Source organism: Crocodylus siamensis, chromosome 1, assembly GCF_052110815.1.
Source record: "Crocodylus siamensis isolate JL-2025a chromosome 1, ASM5211081v1, whole genome shotgun sequence".
NCBI lineage: Eukaryota > Metazoa > Chordata > Crocodylia > Crocodylidae > Crocodylus > Crocodylus siamensis.
Window position 1 is genome coordinate 354,822,295 of NC_143395.1, and position 19,341 is coordinate 354,841,635.

The 19,341-nt window shown below is 37.6% G+C and overlaps 1 protein-coding gene across 2 annotated transcripts in view; it reads left to right on the forward strand.

Moving 5' to 3' along the window:
* Positions 1 to 19,341, forward strand: part of DIAPH3 (diaphanous related formin 3) — a 485,008-nt gene that overhangs the window by 320,415 nt on the left and 145,252 nt on the right. For both annotated transcript variants that reach the window (XM_090024704.1, XM_090024695.1), the window contains one exon: positions 2,439 to 2,574. In XM_090024704.1, coding sequence (XP_089880830.1) covers positions 2,439 to 2,574 — 136 coding nt within the window. The remainder of the gene's footprint in view (positions 1 to 2,438; positions 2,575 to 19,341) is intronic.

Sequence of the window (19,341 nt, forward strand, 5' to 3'; positions counted from 1 at the left end):
TCTGTCAGTAGCCTTGTCACAAGTTATGGGGCTTGAGCTTACTCTCTGTAAATGTTCATTCAGAAGTTAAAATGCAGCAGTCCATTCTAGTGAATGCACTAGAGTATGACCTAACTTAATACAGTGCATTCATGTGTTTTAGATTGCAAGAAACTATGATATCTCCTTTCATTAAAAACAAAAGAAAATCTCAGTTATTTGTCAGGTGGTATTGATAGTGTTTCAAAAATGCAACCACAATATTAAGTGCTTAATTTCTCCCATGCATTGTATGGGGAGCCTCAGTGCCTAATCCAGAGTTCTGAATACTTCTCTGAGACAGATGCATAAATTTTAGGTTTAGTGACTAAACATCACCACACCAAATCCCTTGTTGGATCTGTTTCCTAGTCTTTTGTGTGGTACTTAAGCAATATAAAGGCAGAACAAATACAGAAGGGGATAAAATTGGCACCACTGGAGAAGGAAAGGAGTATATTGGGACAAGAACTCTGAAGAGACTGGACAAGAGAGGAAAGGAAAATAAACTAGGAGGGATAAAGAAAAGAGATAAAGCCTGAGCCATTTGTTTGTTGAGCAGACATGCCAATTTGAAAGGCAGAAAGAGAAGGTGGAAATGGAAGGGGATTCCTTGATCAAGAAAACGCATTGTATGGAATTGGAGACCAGGATGAGGAAGAAGAGACAGAGACTGGAATTAGTCATTTATATGAGAGAGAAATTAGGATAGGGGGAAGGAGCAGAGGGCTGTGTGAGGCAGAGAACTGTGATTGCTGGGCAACATTTGGCCCACAGTGAACTACATCAGAATTACATGAAGCAGATGTGGCTATCTTCTTTATCTGTTTCAGTGTATGTTTTAAAAAATGCCCACTGGATAATTGCGTACCCCAAAAAGAAGGAAGGGAGAAAATCTACTTAAAAAGAACATAACTATTGTTGCATGGTCAAGCACTCAAAATAGCAGGCTGAAAATGTTAGCTTGTTCCCTTAGTGTGTGGATGTATTACAATACATCTATAAATATGTGGTCTCATACTGTTTTATCTCCAGCACCCTACACTGAGGGCATGTGCAGACATTCCTGGGACCCAATCTACAATTATGCAGCTTGCTTTAAGCCTCGTGATCATAGGTCAGGTGCCCATTAGTGCACACATTCACCAGTACCAAGAACCACACCAGGAACACTATCTAAGTAAGTTGTAGTTGTGGGGAAGGTGAGCAGAATGGAGGTGGGTAGTAGGTTTGTGGGGAGGGGGAGTTCATGGGGCTGGAGAGGGGGTGATTGGTGGATCTGGTGGTTGGGGAAAGCTCCAAGAGTTTAAAAATAGCTCAGTTGGCATGGGCAGGGTAGAAAAAACATAGCTCCAAGAATGGGTTGGATTGCTCGGCTTTCCCAGCCCTGGGCCTGTGTTCTAAACATGTACATACATTCAGTTAGAGTGGGCCACCCATTTCTTAATGGATCTAAACTCCCTGAACACATGTACAGTGTGGCACTTAGTTTGACCTAAATCTAGTTGGGTCAATCTTAAGTGTAATGTCTTCATGTAACCTTAGTGAACAGGATGGACATGCCCTATGGGTTGTTGTTTGTAGGCTAGAAGCCTTAATCGTTGCACAAATGAGAAAATATTTAGGAAATGAGGCAGGGAGCTGCAGGAAAAGGAATGAGGAAGCTTGTGACAAAGGCAGTTGCAGTCTCTTCAGTTCCTTGTTTAATGTCTGTGTATGCAAATTTCAGTAATCAAAAAAACCCCACTAGTCCACACATTTCTAAATCTAAACTAAAATGTAGTTAATTTGAGAGTGCTTAATTGTAATTCAGGCTAAACAATATTATAGGGATGATGAAATTACCACCAAAATAAATATTTATAAATCCAGGAAAATTGAGTCACGGTTGAATTAAAAAATAAAAAATCCAAATGGAAATATATGGTTAAACTACCCAAAATAGCCTTTCCTTTTTTGTGGTGACAGTATGAGGATCCTTAATCTGTTTTGAAACCACAACTGTTAAAATACATTTGTCATGACTTCACAGTTTCATTTTGGGCAGCGTTAAATTGGCTGTTATATTATTTCTTCATACATTAACTCATTTGGAATTCTTTGAAATGTTTCATTTAAGTTTTAGATTTATTGTGCTTATTTGAGGTATACTAATAGTCTTGCCATGCATTTTATCCTAAATTACTTACAAGTGCAAGAATAAAATATACAAGATATGGAAAATACAGCATCTCCAGATTATATGTGGGTTAATATATTAAAGACATTTTAGAAAACTGAAGTGACCTTTAAGAAACAGATTTTTGACTACTGGTATAACTTGTGTGTTTTTCATTTTGGTAGTTTATAAACTTGTTTTAACCAAAGACTTTGTTTTAATTGTAATGGGACGTTAATGGTTTCCTCTCTTTTCTTAACAGCAAACAGTAAAGGAGAATATGAGAAGACGAGAAACAGAGGAAAAACAGAGACGTGCTAGAATAGCTAAGGAGAAAGCAGAAAAAGAAAAACTAGAGAGGCAACAAAAGAAGAAGCGTTTGTTAGAAATGAAAACAGGTAAGTAACGTGTAAAGAAGCCTCCTTATCTAGGGTTACATAGGGAATGAAACTGTAGCAGCTCTTTTTTTATTATCTCGATGTGTTTGGAGGAAAGGCAGAATAAATGATTGATTTCACCAGTTAAATTTTACAGCAATGCTGTTCTTAAATGCGATTTCGTTAACAAGCTGTTCAGCTGCTTTCCTCAAGCTCTCTTAAACCCTGAGTGTAAGATGAGAATGAATCTATTTTTTCTTATGTGAAAACAAAGTCACTTTTCAAATCACAAAATCATTTTATTTATATTTTAACTAATGGAAGCACAGTGTCCTTTTGTGATAAGAGACTTCTTATGTTGATAAGATTCTTCTTTGTGTGTCAGGACCCTAGAACCCACTCTGGGTATATATGTGGAAGACTGGCACTTTTTTTGTTTGTTATTAGTACCTGCTGGAGCCATGTGTGTACCCTGTGCTGGTTCTTAGTTGAAATTAAACTTCTCCATATCTTTCAAAAGCCTTCAGAATTGTGCATAATCTTTCCATCAGCTGCAGTAACGTGTTTCCATCTGTCTGAATTGAATTCTTTTCAGTCATATCCCCTCTTCCCTTCAAGTCTATCCCATTATAGAATCCTAATACAAAATTTATCATGCTAGAATTGAAACCTTTGGGTGTTGGGCTTCATTTTTCTGCAGTAGATGAATCCACCTGCAAGATGGACACAGCAGGTACTCTTACACACCAAGCAGGTTCTCAGTTTCTTATGTTTCTCCATGAGAACATACAAGCCATGAGATATGGGGCTAATGCTCCAACTTCTGGAATTCTAGCAAAAAGAGTAGCTGCTCCAAATACAGAAGACAGACACCATAGTCCTCCAAAAGTAAGCCCAATTATACTTGCCCTGATTGAAGGTTGTTGCAGAGTGGCCAAATTCCTCTGCCATCAGCCCATTCTCTAACGTTACTTCCATCAATTGCAACCCCACCCCCCCGTGAACTAAAGGAGAACAAAGACTACTCTACTATCAGTTGGGCATACGTGAGGAAGCAATGAGAGAGCAGTACCAATACCTTTTATCCCTGCCAAAGTGGTCTTTTCAGCAATGGGTGGCATTAAAATATTTCGGGGCTTTTTTTGTCAGGCTTGAACTACATGCTAGCCCTGAGGATGTTGAACTAGTATTTAACTCTCTCAAGGTTCACCGTACAAACCTATCAACAGATCATAGTCTGATAAAATCACACATTTTTAACATAACCCATGGTATCAAAATTCCTAAAGGTTGTGTTCATTTGTGTCCTTTGGTTAGAGACTGAGCTTTCATAACCAACCTCAACATCCTCCTTTCAAGCTCATTAGCCTATTTAACCCCTTTTAGCATACTCACTGTACCAAATTACTATGGAGACTGTCTTCTTACATTGAACATCTCACCAAAAAGAGTCATTTAGCTCACAGTTTGCAAGGCTAGAGTAAAAGCTGCATCCCTGTATTAAGAAAATAGTGTTGAAACTGCTTCTTCACATTCATTTCCAATATGATCTTGGAGTTCCACTTAAACCTTGCTATTGCCTTGTATGTCATGTTAGGGGAGAGGTTGTTGCATTCTTTCTTGTTTAGATCTTTGATCCTGTAAAGGTAATAGAACTTTAAAAATGTTTTCCCTTCTTTATGGCTATATCCAGTTTATTGAGAAATTGTCTTTGCTAAAGTACGTCTCAGTGCATATCCCTGTCTTATGAAATGGATGGCAAACCTTTCTGTTCAAATATCATAGCACTCTTAACCAAAGCACAGAAAGCTCCTTTGCTTGTTTCAGAAACATGCCACTCTTGGATATCTTCAGAGCAGCAAGTGGATTCACCCACTTATTTTTTGTTAATGTGATTCGCGTAATAGGCACCAGATAAGACCCTAGATATGAAAGAGCAGTACTTCAATTACAGTTTAACTGATGCAACTGAAACTCTTCACTGCCATCGTCCAGAGGAACACAGCTTGTCAGACTCCTACAGTGGGATGCACACTAGCACAGAAGAGAGTAGTTATTTAATTATAGTAACTGATTCTTTGAGATGCTGTTGACCTGCCCCATCATTCTCCCACTCTGAATCTTCCCCACCACAGGCTTTGTAGTCTCACTCATGCTCCAACTTAGTTCATGCTTTTACAGGTTCTTTGTTGTTCTTATCATTTCTCCCTTGCATTTTCTAACCATCTAATCTTCTTTTGAAAATGACAGCATTTACCTGAATCCAAGATGGCCCCCTGTATTTAGATTCTATACAGGGAAGGTTTATAAATTACTTATAATTTTTCATGTGCAGGGGGACAGTTGGTAGGTGGTTGGGGGGAGGCAGGCAGTGGGGAAAGGGTCAAGCAGTTTGACTCCTTCCCATTGCCTCCCCCACCCTGTCCCCTTTCCCCCCAACTGCCTTTGTCCTCCTGTCTCCTGCCACCTTTCTCCCCAGCTGCCTCTGCCCCCATGAACCCCCTCCATCATAGCTTTGGGCTCCCTGTTGCCTCTTCCCTGCTCCCTCTCCCTGCCCCCCAAGTTGCTGCTGCTGCTTCTTCTCCTTTTTTGCACCTGGCTTGGAAGATACTCAGATTGGAGTGGGGATGGAGCCTGCCAGAGTGGGGCGAGGGTAAACCTCAGAGAGGGTGCAATGAGGGGGAAGAAGTAGAAAGGCAGGTGGAGCAGGGCAGGCAGCAAGGGCAGAGGTCAGGGCCACAGCCACAGCAGCTGATTGTTTCCCCCATACCACCTCATACTCACTTCCAAGATGAGGGGCTTGTTAAATGGAGGGAAAAACCTTGTCTTGCAATCCAGTAAATATGGTAGTAGAAAAAGGGTAGGATTGTATTAGTAGGAAGAATAGAGTTTTGTCTTCCATGACACTACATCCTGTTGCACAGTAAGAACTAGTGATATGATAAAAAATGTCTTATATGCATGTGTCTTCTCCTTTTTCTTGCTGTTACGGTTCCTTTATCTTTCCTTCTTTCCCCCCTAATCTAATAACATGTCTGGTACTGTATCTTTAAAAACATTTTCTTATCAAACAAAAATGAATATAGGCTCTGATTCCTTATTACCTTAACTTATTATTTATGCACATGCAGCTTTTGTTAATTGAGGGAGCAGCCAAAGGATGAGGCATGAGCTACAGAGGCCATCAGCTGAAATAAAACTCCAGTAATTATTTTGTGTAGGTACATATAAATGTGCAATCATTTATCTCTAGATAGATGGAAATGATGATTTCAAGCATTCTCCTCCCATTCTGATGGGACAAATGGCAACATTTCCCTTGCTTTGTAAAATCTAGATGTTATGCATTTAATATTTAACATACATACAAATTGAGTTTTGCTAACTTTTCATATTTGTCCTTTGTGGTGGAAAGAATTAAGAGTTTCATCCAGTCAGTATTGAGCTGTATACTTCAGTATTATTTATTATTATACTTTAGGTATCAGCTAGATGCCCCAATATGCTAGGTATTAACAAACAGATATGAAGGCATAATTTGCCCTATACAGCATGCAATGTAATCTTTCTTCTTCTTTAAACTTTATAATAATCTTAGTTTGCCAAAATCACTTTGTTCTTCACTTGTGTTCCAGGTTATAATGTATGCATATCACAAATAGCACCCTTATTACCATTTCTCTTTTGGGAAAATTATCATTTAATCATATGTTGCTTAATTCGCAATATTCTTTTAATGCTGTAAACTTTCCAAATGTTTTAGCAGGTGATGGATGTAAATTTTCTGGCTTGTAGTTTACTGCACTGACCTTCTTTCTTATGGGTTATGCACTCTGCCGTGTGGTTCAGATCTTTTCTTTTTCTTTTTTAAGCTTTTTCCTTTTCTGTCCACTGTATTCTGAAGGTGTCACCTATCCCCCAGAAAGTTGCTTGAAAGATCTCATTGACTTCATTTTACATTTTAAGAGTTATGTCCATCAAGTTGATTCTGTAGAGTGGCACTTTGAATCTCTAAAATGCTTTCAGTATTTTCTAAAATTAGATAAGCATATCAACCACAATTAAATTGTCACAAAGTTTTATGTTTTTCAGAGGTTTAGTATATTATAAATATGCAGTTGAAGATTCTTTTTTAAAATGTCCATCTTTGGCTGCATACACACATTCAAATGCCCTGGGAAAATTCTCCAAGGTGTGTTACCCTGGTAGGAAAAAATGTCAGGAGACACCTGAACAGACATTTGAATGCTGAGCCCCTGAACAGCAGAGAGTTTACAGTGCTGACACTGCGCCACCAGCAGGGCCCAGCACAGTCATCTCAGGTACTCGGCAGATGCATTCAGTCTCATACATGATGATTGACTGACCTAAACTGCTCAGAGTCAGCCTGTGTCTCCATTCAGCAACATGGCATTGTGAAGGGACGATGCTCTGTTCCTTGCTTGGCTACAGTGGTAGAGTACAGGCTAAGCAACATACACTCCTGGGGAGTGGTAGTGGAAGGAGCAAAGCACCTTATGGAGAACTATGCCGTGGCTCCTCTTAAGAAAGCAAATGTCTGTACAATTTACTCTTCTAAGAGAACCTTTCTTAGAAGTGACTTATTCTTGGTTATTTCTGGGTTATTATTTTCCTGGAGTAGCCAGTATTGCTCTGGGAGAAAAATCCTGAGCATCTGTATAGTCCTGGTTTTTCCTGGGAAAGCAGTGACTCTCCCAGGATAAACGGAATGTCTCTGGGTGGTGTCTGGTGACACAAGCAGATTTGTTCTCAGACAGAGAGCCTCGAGGCAAAGGTTTCAAGGTAACTGCTTTCTCTTGGGAATATATTACCCTGGACTGGAATTGGAAGGGAAAATTCCAATGTTAGGGTAGATTTATCTCCGTTCAGAAATAACAAACATCATTTGGCCATAGCTTTTGATTCACGGGGCTGGATGGGTTTTCCCAGAATACTCTAGGCTCAAAAAAGAATACTTCAAGGGCTCAAAAATTATTTGAAATATAAATTTAAATTTTTGCTTGAAGTTTTATTGTTACAATTAACTGCTTTCATAACAACTCATTCTCTTATAACTGTTTTTCAAAGCTTTACTTCTGAACCCAAATATTAGATGCAAACACCTCTGATATTTGTCAAACCTGTTCTCTCAATCAGTGACCAAAGGCCTGCTTTTGTAATAGGCCAGTATCCTTAAATTGAAAGTTTGTTTTTTGGGTTTTTTTTTAAATCACCTACATTTTTTTTCTCATTGTAGTTCTGCATTCATTTACAAAGACAATTCAGTACAGGTTTTAAACCTCTAAATATTGAATGACTTTCATTAAGGTAGCAAATAAGGTAAAACAGTGACTGTTTGCCAAAGTGAAACAGAGGTCAATAGAATCAGTCTTTTAAAATTACTAAATTAATTAATTTAATTATGCTCATCAGACAATGCTTTATCAGTAAGATTTGTATTACTTGTTTCTGAAGAGCCAGTTCCAACTGTCAGATGTAATAGCTCCAAGGGTAAAGAGCCAGTGAAAAGGGATCTGTAATAAAGTTGCACTTTTATGCATACTATTAGCATTCAGAGGCTTACTTTGTTCATGCTATTCAGTTTCTCAGCAGAAAGCATACAAATCAATTATTTTGATCTTATTACAGTGTAAAGAACCCTATAACTGTGATAACATCAGCTAAATTTATTGTAATATAATTGAGAACTCCATCATTGTGGCATCTTCTTTGTACATTACTTTGAATACTACTTAGGTAACAAGCCACTTTAATCAGTAGTTATTTACCAGTCTACTTTTTTTTTTTTTTTCAAAAGCAGTGAAGCGATGCTGTGATGATCTCTTAAACATCAGGCTTGCAATCCAGGATATTATTTTTGTAAAAGTTACTCATTTTCGCTTTGAATTATCCAGTTAATCAGCATCACAATGTTTCAATTGATTTAATAAATCATTACCTTACTTGTAGCCAGTTTGACCTTTCTATTTTCAGGGCTCTTATATTGTTAACCTGCTCTTTGAAAATAACCAATTCCAATTTCGCAAACTGTATATAAAAGTGTTTAGAGTTTGGGGATATTTTTTTTCTTTCTTCAGAAGCGTCCTTAATTTCTCATTTCCATGCTTAAGTTTTGCACAAAAATATATACAGGAAAAGCAGCCAAAATACCTGATAATAGTACATATTTCAGAATCTTTTGCATAGGTTCTTCAGGCAGATTAATAATTAAACATAACTAAAGTTTTAGTTGTATTTATTTATAAAGTATACAAAATTACAGTTTAAGAAATATACAAAAAGTGGATATTACAGACAATTCAATTCTGAAGATGAGTACTGGTTTTCTTAAATTCCTTAATGAAATCTTAGATATATAGTGTAGGCAGAGAAATGAAACTTAAGTCTTTTCATTTGGCATGTCTACAAGCTGGGAAAGGATGAAGGAAGTTCTATTTGTACATTTGTCTTCTAAATTAGCTAGATTTTTTTGTGCGTACTTTTGTATATGATAGATTCAACCAGTTTCTTCATCTCGTGTCCCACTGTCCCACTAGTACTACCTCTAATAGCCCATTTATCTACTTTTCCTACAACTGCCTTTGAGTCCTCCTCTCACCCAAATACTCTTTTATATCCTATCCCTGACTTCTTACTCGCACCTTTTCCCCTAAGTTATCATAGCCATCCTGTCTCCAATTGGAGGGAATCTCTTAATTTTTTAGAGCTAGTTTTCCTCTGCTTGTTAGATTCATGTAGTACTTCAAAAGAAAAGCATTTATAATATCATGCCTTTTGCTAGAAACAGCTGATTTCATGTAAAATCAAAGTGTGCTAATGAAGGTTAAGAGCTCCTGGGTACTTGCCAGTTATTTCTATAAGAAATATTTATGCTTCCTTAATATCCCTTCCTTCCTGTAAAATGACCTTAGTGGAAATATTAGTTTTTTGGTGGTCTAAAGCAAAGATCGCCTACTTGTCAGCTTCATCATGTTTGGAGATGAGGGAGGCTAGAAAGAGAATAAACAGTAGAATCTGTTGACCTTTTTATATATAGATGACTTTGCATTTTCACTGACTGTTTTTCAATCAACACCTCAATCTATTATAAGCAGAGCTCATTAATGTGCATAAAATTGGTCTATTCTAGTTAGAATGCATATTTCATGTGTGATGCATTTTGCTTATGGTAGTTGTTAATTTTTCTATAAAAGGAAGTAAAGTAGCACCAGGCAAAGGAGTAAAGTGACGTTTGGCAAATAAGCATTCAAAGCAGTTTAAATGACTAACTCTTTAAGCTTTTTTTAAAACATTATCCAAAGTTAACCAACATTTAGATTCTTTAGGTAAATGAGGTGGCAGGCATTTGCAGAGGTGAACTTTTAGGGCAAAAGTGAGTCAAGGTGGTAGCTAAAGGGGAGGGATGGCTTGACCGAATGAGCATACTTATTATCTTATTTAAAAAGTGGAAATGAAGAGTTTAGATTTTGGGATGTAATGGAAGTCCAAGCCTGTTTCCCTTTGATCTTAGAAGTTGTCAGTGATAGCAATGTTTCAATCTTAATTCTTTTAGGGTTTACTTTTGGTGGGAGAGATTAAACCTCAAGATTTTTAGGCTTCTTCTATTTTTGATCTTTAATATAAAGATCAGAATTCCAGATCATGCCTTTTTGGTTTAATGCATGGAGAGATCCTTTATCTGTGGCTTTTTCCTGTTCTGTTTCGAATTGTCATCTAGTCTCATGTCAAAGTAGCTCTCTACTTAGATTCCTACTTCCTACTTCAAAATAGGTTTTAGCATGCCTAGTTGTATATTTCTGTTTAGTTGTCTGAAGATAATTCTTTTATGCTGCATACTGTTTATTCTCTCACCCTTTTACCCATTCTGCCTCCCATAGTAACAAGCATTCAAATGCCACATCTCTTGACATGTTTGCAGGCAAGGATGGTTACAGATTTCAGAGCACTTGTCTCTCCTGTCATAGTCAGCTGTGGAAAAGGAGAGGGGAAAGTTTTGACATGCATTATACCTACCTTTACAGGCCTTATTTTGAATTGGAGCATTGTTACAGCTCTAGCAAAGACAGCAAGATTTATTCTCCTAAAATTAATTTTCCTTTCTCATCTTCCTCATATTATTCCTTTCACTATCTGTAATTTAGTGCATTGTACTTTTTTGTTTTGTTCAGGTGCGGTCAAGTTTACTTCATGTAAGACGATCATAGGTTTCACAAGATGCAGACAGCATTGGGGTAGAGACAAAGCAGCAGGTGGCTTAAGATGCTGACTTTCTGTAACAAACTGAAACTTTCTTTGATGTTCTCCTTTTAGTCACTTGCCTTGCAGTCTTTGTGAGAGAGGCAGAATGGATGCAACTTGGAGCAACCAGAAACTATATCCAGAGCCCACAAAGTTCAGCCATTACTCATGTGCATTGATGCTGCCCACTTGTCATGCTAAATAAAGGATACCTTTCTTCCTCCTCCCAAGTAGCTCAGCATGGGTGTTTGCCAGTGATATGCCTAGAGTTATCCAGATTTCATTTCTTTGTACAATCATAGCAGAAGCCTCTGTAGTGATAAGAGATTTCATAAGCTGCTCCTGAAGTATAAAAACAGCTGTTAGATGTGGGATGAAATGAATGCAGCTCTCTAAGTTAACAGCTCTTTGACCTCCTGCATGTTCTGTGGGCTGTTGAAAAGGGTCATGGAACTGAAAGAAACTAATAAATTGAAGTTGTGGACAGATGTAACAATTGTATCAGTACCAAATAATGCTGGCATAAGTTGTCAGGATGCAAGTGTTCCATCTGGAGGCCCCTGTACTTAGGCAAGCATAGAAAGCAACTCTAACTTTCATTCTGTTTTATTCAGGGTTAAAGTTTTACAGCAGTTTATTTAGCTTGTATCATGACAGGATCATGCAGTTCTAACCATTGCATCGTAACAGCTGATGTGTGCTCCCCCTGCCCTTTATAACAGCAAAACAATATATTTATATATAGTCAGTAATACTTAGCCGCATGTGAAAGCCACACTGCTGTTTAGATTATTAAAATAATTATGATCATTTGGGAAATTATTTTTGCTTTAAAATGCATATTACTTATTTGCAACATATTTATAATTTCTCAGTGTTGTGGCAGTTCCATTTTGCTAAAGGCTTTGCATACTATGTTACCTTGCTGGGGTCGTTTGACCCCAGTACTTTTGCCTGTCATGGCAAGGGTCAGACTAGATGATCTACACAGGTCCATTCTGACCCTAGAAACTATGAAACCTCTAGAACAGCAGTTCTCAACCAAAGGAGCACCATACCCCAGAAAACCGTGAGATCTATTTAAATGTTGTGTATAGTAATATCACTGTTAAGTGTGCAAACACCCACACATGACCTACAAGATCAACCCAGAGATTTCAAATTGGAATATACACAGTCAAAAAATAAGTGAAAGGTAGGAACTGGCAATTCTGACGTCTAAAACTGGCATTTTAGACTTTGAGTCTAAAAAAGTTGAGAACCACTTTTGTATTAGAGTACAATTCAGCAATGTGCTATTCACACTAATTTGTGTCCTTTTTTCTTTTGATTTCTTCTGAAATTGTGATATGAACTTTTAATGTTACTATAACAATTTACGTCTAAAGGGTACTATTTCTGCAAACATTTGACTTAACTTTCAAACAGAACTGGCAGTTCACTGAACGTATCTGTGCTTAAAATTTCCCTGAGTTCTTTCTCTTTTTAACATCACCCATACAGGTTTAAGAGCTAAATTTTGTAGTTAAAGAGCTCAATTCTGGTATTATACTTTGACCTGAACTTCAGTACAATTAGTAGTATAAGAGCAATGTAGCCATGAGGTTGCAGAAATTATGCAAGAGACAAGGATTTCTTAGGATATCTTTTATTGGACCAACTATGTTGTTGGGATACAGTTAGACAAGCTTCTGAATGCAAAATATGGATGAAAATGCCTTATATTCAAAACCTTGTCTAATTGTATCCCAATCACATAGTTGGTCCAATAAAAGATATCACTGTAAGAAATCCTTGTATCTCTCAAATCAGTATCATTTTGACAATAAAGTTTGCCTCTTCATGGTACTAGTCTGGTGCATGGTGTGTTTGTATAAGCTGTTCTTAGATTTATGGCCATGTTAAGCTAAATCACCACCAAAATAAAATTTTTGCCTTCTGGGATTTTAAATTTATGGCCCTAAAAACTTATTTTACACCAGCCTTTAAATTGAAAGACCTGGAATTTGCGTACAAATATAAACAAAAATGACTGTTATTGAGAGTCATGGTAATTCAGATGTCATGTGTGCAGCTCCATACATGTATGTGGCCAGTGTTGGTGACTTATAATCTAATGAGTTAGAAAAGTTAAATTATTAAATTTCTCATTCTGTTCCTTTGGCGTGAGCAGGAAAGTAAGTTGTGGGGTTTTTTCCCTTTAAATGTTCATAGCACTTGTGTAAATGTTTTACACAATTGTAACATACATTTTTCAGGGTGGTTCACATGATGTAAGCTTTTAATAAAAAGTTCAGTTTTAATTTTTTTTTCCTTAACTGGTTAAACCAGCCATTAGGCACTTGTCCTTGTTTCTTTAGGAAATCATCGGTTCGTTACCATGTTCATTAAATTAGAGCAGCTTGAGATCTCTGCTTTCTTAAATTATATCCATCTAGTTATTCTCTAGAATGTGGCCTCGTATCCTCTTTGTAGTACTGACAGATTCTTATTTTTAAAGTTTATTTCTCTACACATGAACATGGACAATATTTGTTCTGTTCCTTGGTAGCTATAGAAAAGTGTTTCCTTTTTATAATGGACCCATTGTACCATGGAGCTTATAAAGAAGGCTGTCCAACTTCTCCATTAGCACTGGCATGCAGCTCCTAGCTACCCCATGTTGTAAGAGAGGCATCTGCAGGAGTGGGTGGCTTGCATGCTAGCACCTCACAGGGCTTAAATACAAACCTTTTATCTGAACCTATTAGATTTCTTGGTATCTGCTTAGATTTTTCTGTACCATATACGACTGTTTTCATGATTGTACTCTACATTTTCAGTTATTTAGCAATTCTCTGTATTAGTTGAAAATAAATTAGTAGTTTATTTTAAAAACTATTTTCTAAGTTTTTTCTTAAGACAGGTTAGCCATATGCTTTTTACACCTCTATTTTCTTGTGCAAATGTTAATAGGTTTGTAAGAAGCATTGATATTTCTTCCTTTCCACTGTTTTTTCTTTTCTCAACTATCAGTTCCTAAAATCTTTCCCTTTATCATGCAGTTATTACTGTCTAGACAATTAGCTACCCCTCACTAATTTTTATATACTTCATTCTAACTGTTCTTATTGCATATTTCATATTGTTTTATCATTAGTGTTGATGGCTAGGATCTTTATGAAGCATTACTGTAAGCATCATTTTCTGGTTTCACCATGATTTTCTAGTTTCACCTAAGCTTTTCTTATGAATAATTTGGAGGGAAAAATGAATCTATTTTGCGTCATATAAGTATTTTAGTAAATGAAACAATAAACACTTTCTTAACACTTTCTTGGCACTTCAACAGTTGTCAAATGTTATTTGAGTGCAGTGTGGGGGAGTGGTTGTTTTTGGACACAGCTCTTGTATACAAAGATGTAGCAGGGAACAAAACTTCCTAAAATGTTTTCTGTTTCTTCTTTTATTTCAAATTCAGATGATGTTTCCTTTAATATTAAGCAGGGACTACTTAGGACCTTAATCTTATGCCTTCTTATCATATTCTTTCCTACTAACTCTTCTTCCATTCTTTCAACATCCATCAATCTATCTAATATCCCAGGCTCACTCCAGGCCCCTTTTAAAAAATCAGCTTTACCTTTTATTACTTAGATTCTGCTGCAGTCACTGCACAACTCTTTTTCTTTTGTTTGTGTCTAAATTTATAGATTGGGAGGCTTGGTCTCAACTCTTCTTATTTATCACGGCCAGTCTTATTTTTGGTCCTACCCTGTCTAACTCTTGTTCACTGAAACAACTGTTAGTTCTATTAATTAGTTGCTTGTGACTAAATCCAAAGATAATTATGTTTAAATATCCAATAATACTCTTCCATCTTGAACACTTAAGTCACCTATAGGTATTGCTTCTCTGTTGGGAGAATCACTGCTCTCCCAGTAGAAATTAGCAGTTCATGGAGTTTCTCCCAGAGGAAACATGGCCTGTCCTTGAGAGAGCTTCCAGGTTGACACCCTTCCCAATCTGGCAAAGGTGTGGGGAGTCTTTCCCTACTACTGCACCTCCTCCCCCAGGACCTATCCCAGAGACTAGATGAAGTGAAACAGCTGCTGTTCCTTGTGCCTTCCCCATACCAGGATCACCCCAGTCTCAGGGTAACACCATGAGAAGGGTTTGGTGCAGGAATTCCTGTATCCCTCCATCTCCAGAAACATTTCTAGCTCTGGAAATTTCCCAGCTCTAACAAAGAATGCCTGTTCATACAATTAGTTTTTTCCTATCTGCCATCTGTAGTTCATCCTGGACAAAAGCCAAGTAATGAAAAAAGTTACGAATCACAATTTTATCTGGAAATGTTTCTCTATCAGTTTTTACACAGAACCCTTAGGATTACTATCACTGAAAGACATTAAAGGAGAAAAATAAATCTCTGGCTTTTACAGTGTTTGACAGCACTTTGTGTATAGACAATTTAACTTTTTCCCTTTGTAGTCATTCAGTTTGACAGTTTCTCTTGTTTGTTTCTATTAAACAGTAACAGGGGAGACAAAAATATGTAAACTCAAGTAAAATATAATTGCAAAATCATTAATAATGATCAGGGGACCTGGTATCAAACTACTTTAAAATCTTTTTTCTTAGAAACTGACGCATATTAAGTTGAAAATGAACAAGATAAGAATATATTTTTTCTTTCTAAAATTTTCTTTTCAGTATTTTTTTTTCTTTCCTGAGGTTGGGACTGCCATAGTTTTAAAGTGACAATATTTTACTAGATGGGTTTCTCCATGTTCTCCAACCCTTTTCTACCTGTTTCTATAACTTAGACTGATTAATATATTTATTGTATGGGAACAGTTTAATATCCAGCAAGAACAGTAGCTCTTTTTTGAAGCATGTTAAGATAACCTCATCAGTCACTTGTAATTTCTGGAGCATTAACTGTTTTGCACTACTATTAAATAATTTGATGAAGGTGGTTGTAGACTGATTGTCTTCTTTCTGATGTTTCTCAGCTCCTGCTGAGTGCAAGCAAAAAATCAACTTGGAAGCAATCTTAGCTTTACGAAAGAACTTGAGGGACAGAAGGAGATTTCTGAAGAAGTTAAAAGCAACAGTGTCATAATGGTTACAGACTAGGGGCTTTTGAATCTTTCCTTACTGCATGTTGAGACAAGAATGTCTGAGAGCAAATACAAAATTAACATAGAAAAAATAGATATTCTTCTTTGTTTTGGAGAACATGGAGAAATCCTCATCATCATTCTTTCAATTCCAACACTTTTTGGGAAAATCTTTTAGAATAAAGGTCCAAGACACAGTTTAGTTAAATCCATGAAATGACTGCAAAGGGATCAAGTTTCACTTGATCAGAAAACAAAGATATGTGTATGACCCAAAATGCAGATAGAAAAGCAGCTTGTATACCAAACATAAACTGTAATGTAAAAAGAACATAATCATTTTGATACCCTCCAGACTGAAAGTTAAATTAAGAAAAAGTTGCATGGCAAAAGTAGTGCCATATGTAATACCTGATCTCTCTAACTCATCAAGGGATTCTTGAAGGATTGTATAACAGGCTGAAAAAGCTGCAGTTGTATCCAGAGCAGTATCTTGTTGAAATATGTCAACAAAATTTAGGTTCCTGGTTTGATGATGTAAATAATTTAAATAAAAACCTTTTTCTTGTTTTCCGACTTCCCTACAGTTAAAACTGTGCAATAGTTAAGGTGTATTTTTTAAAATCTGAATTAAGAAGGAGGTTTGGTGGCATATTGTGCACTAGTCTTTCTGTGCTAAATATTTCTTATGTCCTCTGTATCCCATGGGAAGTGGAAGTACATGAGAAAAGAATGAAACTGCAGAATTGCCATGGTTTAGTTTCTTTCGACAGAGTGGGCATACAAAAGTTATTTCAGAGTAGCTGAAAACCAGTATACAGGTTTCCCTCGCTTTATGCTGTACATGCATTCCTGAAAAAAGGCGCATAACTCAAATTCACTTAAAGGGAACCCACTTTACAATGTAACAAATAGGGATACGTTCCAAGGCCTCGCCTATAATGACCCGTAGACCCATTTCTACCACTTTTACAAGACAGTTTTGGTACTTGCCAACAGCAGACTGCACACAAGGACAGAGCACTATCATAATGGGGACGGCAACTACAGAAAAATGTGTTGCAGACAATGAACGAGGAGCACAGATCCACACAGGAAACTGTATTTTGGTGCCTGTCATTCACACAATGCACAGCACAAAGCAGCTGACTGTGGGCTTCCACCACACTGATTGCATAAGAGTGAATTTACCTCGCATACAATGAGTTTTTTCGTATAAAAATTGTTGTCATATAAGAGCAAATTTGCACATACAGAATCCGCATAAAATGAGAGACACCTGTACTTTCTCCAGTCCTTTGCCATATAATTGTTTTACTATCCACCCTAACATAGTTATTGTATTCTAAATCTTATCATCAGATTTATAGTAAGGCAAGAAATATGTTGTTAATTTTATATAGACAAGAAAATATATTTTTTGTCATTTAATATTGATTTCCAAGTTTCTTTGATTAAACAGAAGGAATACTGGAACTGTTACAACTTATCTAGAACAAAGCAGGGTTTACCATGTAGTGGAAGCATGTCACCTTGGAAGAAAATGTGCCATGTTAAAATAAAATGTAATCCTCTTTACTGTACACTTACATGTTATTACAGACAGTGTTCCACTAACAGCCTAGGAACACAAATTAAACTAAAAATACTTTAGTTTTCCTCAGTTCTGGAAGAAAAGGTTGTCTGTAACCTGAAGATGGTAAAAGTAAAATAGAGCTTCCTTTCTGAGTGGCTTTGCATGTTCAGTGACAGGTTTTGCTAGTAGACCTGTGTCCACTGACCCTACAATCCTTCAGCAAATAGTGTCCCTGTACGTTTTGTCAGTGAAATTATAAAGGGGGTATGGTGCTTTGGGTTACCCAGTTCCTTCTGTTCACTGCAGCAAATGGATCAGGGACCCAGTAACATACTGACAAGGGGCGGCAGGGGTCCATGGCCCCTGGGCACCAGCTGGTGGAGGCACCTCCTGCGTTTTGTGCATGGCCTGGTGGATTGTGGCTTTCTTTGGCTGTTCTAGCCAGAAATTCAGGCCACCTCCCCTAACCCCATGGCCGGTGTACCAAGCTGCTAATTCCCCTGTGGAAGTGTGGTAGGGCAGGAGGCAGGGCCCCACTGATTTGCCTTGGGCCCCACACCTTGCTCAGATCATCCTGGGGGGAAGGATGTAAGCATTGGCCCCAGGTGCCAGAGACTCATGGTATGTCACTGCGGGGACCTCTCCAAGCTGATACTGACAGATTCTAGGATCTTTGAAGATTCTAGGGTTATTTCAGCAATGCAGAACTGTATAGAAATACCCAAGCTAGCACATTGCTGTACCTGAAAAGAAGGGTATATTAGTCCAGGTGGAGGCCTGCTTATTTAAAGCTATACTGCTTCCAGTTTAATTTACCTCATTGACGTAGCTCTGGTATGTCTATAAAGCACTGCAGTTTGCCATGCAGCTTTATTCTTAGTGCCTTAGATTTTTTAGGTTTACTCTTAGAAATTTTTTGCTATTTTCTTTCTTAACGTATCTTTTTCAGCAGTCTTCTTACCTCAGTGTGGGATTATATATTCTTCAGTTGATCTGAAGGGGAAGCAGTTAGTTTGCTTCTGCTACCATATTTCCCAGTTTGACCACTCAAATGAGATATCTGCCTTGCTTAAGGAATGATATTTTCCTTTACGATTCATGATCTCTATCTGTGTTTTCCCATGAAGTGTCTGAACGAACTCTAAACCTTACTGCTTCAACAGGAACTAGCATCCAAATCCTCCAGTTCTTCAGGTATTGATTCCATGGCTATGTAAACAGGATCCACAGGGGTCTTTGGGCCTTATATTTGGGGATCTTGGGTAAATTCAAGTGTCTTAGTTCTGCTTATTGAAGATTCGCACATTTAACCCCTTATCCTTCAGGAAACAAAAAACGTTGCCTCTGGCTGAGATACTGTCTTCTACTGGTAGATTTGAAGCAGAATCTTCAGCAGTAGAGGATCTAAGTCATCAGGTCCTTGATATAGCAGGAACTTACAGGCATGGATTCTTAGTACAGCCAGTCTAAGTGGGAGTACTCTTTCAATCGTGTACTTTCAGTTCTGGATAAAAGCATGGAGAAAGATAGAAGGAAGGGCACAGTGATAGAATGGCTTAAGTATTTGGCTACAGATCCAAATAGGGTTGGAAGGGAACTCAAGACTCATGCTGAAGGCTGTCCCCCAGGAGACCCAGCTTGTTGAATAACTGGTTGTTATGCTGAAGAACCAAAGGCAGCTTGAAAGTCATCCAGACTGCATCACTCCCTTACTTGCCATTGGCTACTGTGGGAGGAGGGGCGTCACGTCTAACCCAGTGCACTCTCCTAGTCTCTCGTATATCAGATTGCACTGCCTGATCGTGTAACGGTATTTACTGACTCTTGCCTGCCATGTCTTGATTAATA